General features: G+C 47.0%; 1 protein-coding gene across 1 annotated transcript in view; it reads left to right on the top strand.

The window, feature by feature from the left end:
- GAS7 (growth arrest-specific 7) overlaps nucleotides 1-5,436 on the top strand; it is a 234,910-nt gene that overhangs the window by 75,267 nt on the left and 154,207 nt on the right. Inside the window, exon 2 of the mRNA XM_011973163.1 lies at nucleotides 5,330-5,383. Coding sequence (XP_011828553.1) covers nucleotides 5,381-5,383 — 3 coding nt within the window. The 5' untranslated portion in view covers nucleotides 5,330-5,380. The remainder of the gene's footprint in view (nucleotides 1-5,329; nucleotides 5,384-5,436) is intronic.

The raw sequence follows: 5,436 nt of genomic DNA, 5'->3' as shown, positions 1-5,436 counted from the left end.
TCCCAAGTAGCTAGGATTACAGGTGCCCACCACCACACCCGGCTAATTTTTTGTATTTTTAGTAGAGACGGGGTTTCACCGTGTTAGCCAGGCTGGTCTCGATCTCCTGACCTCGTGATCCACCCACCTCGACCTCCCAAAGTGCTGGGATTACAGGCGTGAGCCACCGCGCCTGGCCGGACACTCTTAACTACAGCTGACCCTCAGACAATGGATTTGAACTGCACAGATCTACTTATACATGGATTCTTTCCAATTATTATATTGGAAAACATTTTTGGAGATTTGTGACCATCTGAAAAAAATTGAAGACAGACTACCTAGTCTAGAAATATCAAAACAATTAAGAAAATGTTAGACATGCCGTGAATGCCTAAAATATATTCGATACTAGTTTATCATTTACTACCATAAAATACATACAAATCTATAGAAAGTTAAAATTTTTAAAAATTTTACCGACACAAACATTCAGACTGTATGTGGCACCATTCCCATTTAAGCGAAATGTAAACAAAGGCAAAGATGTAGTAATCATAACTGCATAAAACTAGCCATAGTGTGTACTGTAGTAATTTTGTGGCCACTCCTCGTTGTTACTGCAGTGAGCTCAGGTGCTGAGAGTATCGGCTTAAAACGTCATGTGATGCTGATAAGCCCTGGATGAACAGTTCATCACTCCAGTAAATTGGGTATCGCAGTAAAATGTGAGCCCTCACTGTTCTATGTATTTTTCATCACGGTTAGTGCAATGCCGTAAGCCTCGAATAGCACCATGGGACCTATAGAGTATGCCACTAGTGATGCTGGAAACGTTCCCCAGAAGCAGAGAAAAGTCCTGACATTACAAGAAAAAGTTCAGTTGCTTGTCAGGTACCGTCGATTGAGGTCTGCAGCTGCGGTTGCCACCATTTCAAAGGATTCATCTTGTAAACAGATGACGTAAACTTATGGGATCAGTAAATACGGTACAGTACTATAGGTGTATTTTCCCTTTCTTTCTTATGGTTTTATTTATTATTTATTGATTTAGAGACAGTCTCACTCTGTTGCCCAGGCTGGAGTGCAGTGGAGTAATCTTGGCTCACTGCAGCCTCAACTTTCAGGGTTCAAGGATACTCTTGCCTCGGCCTGCCTAGTAGCTGGGTCTACAGGCGTTTGCGCCGTGCCAGGCTAATTTATTTTTATTTTTTATTTGTATTTATTTTTGTAGAGATGGGGTCTCACTCACCAGACTGCCCAGGCTGGTCTCGAACTCCTGGGCTCAAGTGATCCTCCCACCTCAGCCTCCCAAGGTGTTGGGATTACAGGCGTGAGCTACTGTGCCCGGCCCCTTATGATTTTCTTAATGTTGTTTTTTTTCTCTAGCTGACTTTAGGAATAAAGTCTGTAATACGGATAACATGCAGAATACATGTTAATCAACTGTTTGGTTTATCGCTGAGGCTTCCAGTCAACGGTAGGCTGTTAGTAGTTAACTTTTGGGGGAGTCAAAAGTTATGTACAGATTTTCAACTGCATGGGGAGGTCGGGGTTAGCACCTCTAAATCCCCGTGTTGTTCAGGGGTCAGCTGTACTTATTTCTTCTTGTATCCCCCCTCCTCATTTGGTTTCTGTGCCTGATTCTCAGAACTCACATGGTTTATTTCCCATGTAGTCAAGTGTTGGGCACTAGTCTGGTTACAGGCGAAAAAGATGAAGACCTGGTTCTTGCCTTTGAGACTCTTGGAGAGGGGCCCTGGGGCTGTTGCATGCGCTAATGAAAGGCACAGGAGAGGGAGGGATTGGGCCTGAGGCATGCTGGGGAAGAATTTCTTCTCCCACTGCTTAGGCAAGAGCAGGCCCCAAGGTTCAGCGCAAGGTCCTTTCTTTCTCTGTGAACTCCTAGGCAGCCTATAGGATCTCACCACCATCTCTGGGCATGTGCCTCCAACTCCACGTGCCCAGGGCCATACTCACCCCTACTCCCCACCGAACACTTTGAACTTGGATCTATGGCCAGCAGACTGTACTGCATGCCCTGCCTCCAACTCCACGTGCCCAGGGCCATACTCACCCCTACTCCCCACCGAACACTTTGAACTTGGATCTATGGCCAACAGACTCTACTGCATGCCCTGCCTCCAACTCCACGTGCCCAGGGCCATACTCACCTCTACTCCCCACCGAACACTTTGAACTTGGATCTATGGCCAATAGACTCTACTGCATACCCCCAAACTGGCTCTCACCATAGCCACATCTCTTCAGGTTACTGGTTCAAACTTCTGTCATTTCCTTCTGAATCAACTTTACTGTCTCTCATTTCCCTATGTCCCGTCCTTTATCAAACCTTATTCTGCTTCGTACATCGTGTTCCTTGGGCTCCCGTCAAGCCCTTGTTTTTTATCCCTGCTGTGAGGCAAGTTCTTTATCTTTTGGGAAGCCTCCCTGGACCATCCCCGCCAAAAGTGACCTCGCCCTCCTCTGGATTCTGAAAGCTCTTATTGTCTGCCAGCTTATCATATAGCATTTGGCACTATTGCAGACTCCTTTGTTACCTAGTCCTTTTTTTGGCCCATGTTTGTGACTTAGCTTCTGAATTTTAGGAGTCAGGTCCTACATATAATACCTGCCTGCATCCCACACAGGATGCGGGAAAGGGTCGTTAGTAACTGTTAGTTGATTGATCATGCAGACAGGAGGCCACGTATGGGAGACGGGGGCATCTCTGAGACCCTGTACCCTGGAGACTGCTTAGGCTGATGAATAATTTTTCTGTTCATGACTGTGAAGCCTTTACAAAAAGTGAGTCATCACCCTACCCAGATGTGCTTTCTTATTAATTATCTTTTTTTTTTTTGACGGGAGTCTCACTCTGTCACCCAGGCTGGAGTGCAGTGGCACAATCTCAGCTCACTGCAACCTCTGCCTCCTGGGTTCAAGAAATTCTACTGCCTCAGCTTCCCAAGTAGCTGGGACTACAGGTGCATGCCACCATGCCCAGGTAATTTTCGTATTTTTAGTAGAGACAGGATTTCACAATATTGGCCAGGCTGGTTTGGAACTCCTGACCTCATGAGCCGCCCGCCTTGGCCTCCCAACGTGCTGGGATTACAGGCATGAGCCACCACCGCGCCCAGTCTATTAATTATCATTTTAAAGACAACCCAATTCATCCTATGGAGGACAAGGGCCTACAGCAAATAAGGCCTGTTTTGGTTGACAGTTTTCAACTTGACTGAAACACAAAATAATAAGAGGGTTGGTCTCATCTGATGCCGTTGAACTCAGGAAAACTCAGCTTGGTGGACATGATCGTCCGTCCTTTTGCTTGGGGATCACGGATTCTCTGCTGTCTGCCATTCGTACGTGTGGCTCCATAGGCAGCAAGCTATCTGTTTGCAGAGGCCAGAAGGAGACACCAGTAGCGTGGTTTTCACAGCCAAGGCTAATCACTAAGGGTGGTTAATAAAGGAAAACCAAAGTGACTTTTGGATTTTGAGATGCTAGGATGGACCCAAGCCATAAACCCTTAGAATGTATTCGTGAGTCTTACATACTCTGAGAGATTAACTTTGGGGAATCCTAAAGAATTAAATGTCTGCAGGACTAGTGTGTTCTGCTGAGGTCAGGTCAGAGCAGATCAGCCTCCTGGTTTGTAATGGCCCGGAAAGGTCCCTTGCCCTTGGCTGGGGGCCCTACTGGGATTTGCAATGACAGTGATTTCTGTGTGTTGCCTGGAGTGATGCATTGTTGCCTGTGATTGTATCTGTTCATCTGTGTGATGCAATGTCAAAGTGGTGTCGGGGACGCTGTTAATGTTTAACAGTCTCAAAACTGTCCCCTCTTGGATATTACAAAACTGAGGAGTCACAGGCTATGAAAGCTTTCATGGCCATTTTAATTCCGCAAACCTGAAAGGACTGAAGGTGAAGGTCTTGGCCATCTAGGTTCAAATGAAGTTTTTTGTTTTTGTTTTTGTTGTTTTTGTTTTGAGATAGTGTCTTTCTCTGTTACTGAGGCTGGAGTGCAACGGCGTGATCTTGGCTCACTGCAACCTCCGCCGTCCGAGTTCATTCTTCTGTCTCAGCTTACCTAGTAGCTGGTATTATAGGTGCGCACCACCACGCCTGGCTAATTTTTGTATTTTTAGTAGAGATGGTGTTTCACCATGTTGGCCATGCTGGTCTCAAACTCCTGACCTCGGGTCATCCACCTGCCTCGGCCTCCCAAAGTGCTGGGATTACAGGCGTGAGCCACGGTGCCCAGCCTGCTTTTCCCTTCTTATGGGTGAGAGCCCATCTCCAAGAACAGAAAAGTACCTTGGTCCTGTCTATTTCTGTAGCATGCCTGACCTCAAAAATGAGTGTGTGGATTCATCACCCGGCCTCTCCTCCCACATTGCAGAGAGAAGATGCAAATAACTCAGCTTCCGGTGGGAAACTCCCCACCGCTGGATGTGATGCTCTCGCCTCCTTTTCATGGCTGGTTGGGGACCATTTTGCAAGTGTAGGCTTGAGCATTGCCTTTCTCTTGTTTTTATGATGGGTGAGAGGGGGGAGAGAGAAAGAAGGTGGAGGGGGATTCTATAGCCAGTTTCCTCCCTCTAGTTTCTCCCTCACATTTGACCTTCTTACACCCTGGTATCATGAGGATTTCTACCAACCACAGCCCTGATTGTGACTTCTCCCTGGCTCAGAATCCACCGGTGGTTTCTTCTCCTTTCTAGAATCGAAATTTCTTAGTTCTTGATGTCCTCATGGCCTCCCGTGATCTGACGCCATCCTTCACTACTATTTTTCTCACCTCCCATGCCTCTTAAACGCTAATGAATGGATCCACCTGCTTTTCCCCCACAGCCTCTACCCACACGGTTTCTCTCTGACCTTGGCTCAGGCTGGCCCCATGGCCTAGAATATTGCCCCTGTGGGTTGTTCTTCTGACCCATCCTGCCCAGTCTCTCGCAGGAGCCTCCGTTTTCCTCTGTTAAATGAGGATGATCATAGAATTTTCCTTTTTGGTTTGTTAGAAGGATTAAGTGATAGGAAACATGTGAAGCATAGAACAGCGCCTGGTGCAGAGTGCTCAGTACAAGATTCTCACAGTCGCTCCTGCAGCAGATTGAAACCCAGCAATTAGGGAGGGAGAGTTCCTCAAGCAGCCACACTGATAACTTTGAGAAGGAAGAGATGAACCCTGCTGTCAGGCATGGAAGAGAAAGGACCAGGAAGGTGGGATGCAGACGCAGAAACGAATTGATATATCCAAGGGAGAGGCACCTTGTTCCCCCCTCCAGGAGCCCAAGTGTGCCACGCCCCTAAATGGAAAAGCCCTCAATTGACATTAGAATGCTGGCTGTGTTCCCTCGGTCTCCCCAAGATCGAACACAAGCTGAACCATGGTGAGTGAGTCCTGCTATAGGTGGCCAGCCTCATGGTTTTTTTTTTTTTTTTT

Source organism: Mandrillus leucophaeus, unplaced genomic scaffold (assembly GCF_000951045.1).
Source record: "Mandrillus leucophaeus isolate KB7577 unplaced genomic scaffold, Mleu.le_1.0 Scaffold135, whole genome shotgun sequence".
NCBI classification, from domain to species: Eukaryota; Metazoa; Chordata; class Mammalia; order Primates; family Cercopithecidae; genus Mandrillus; species Mandrillus leucophaeus.
This window is presented reverse-complemented; position numbering and strand designations above follow the sequence as displayed.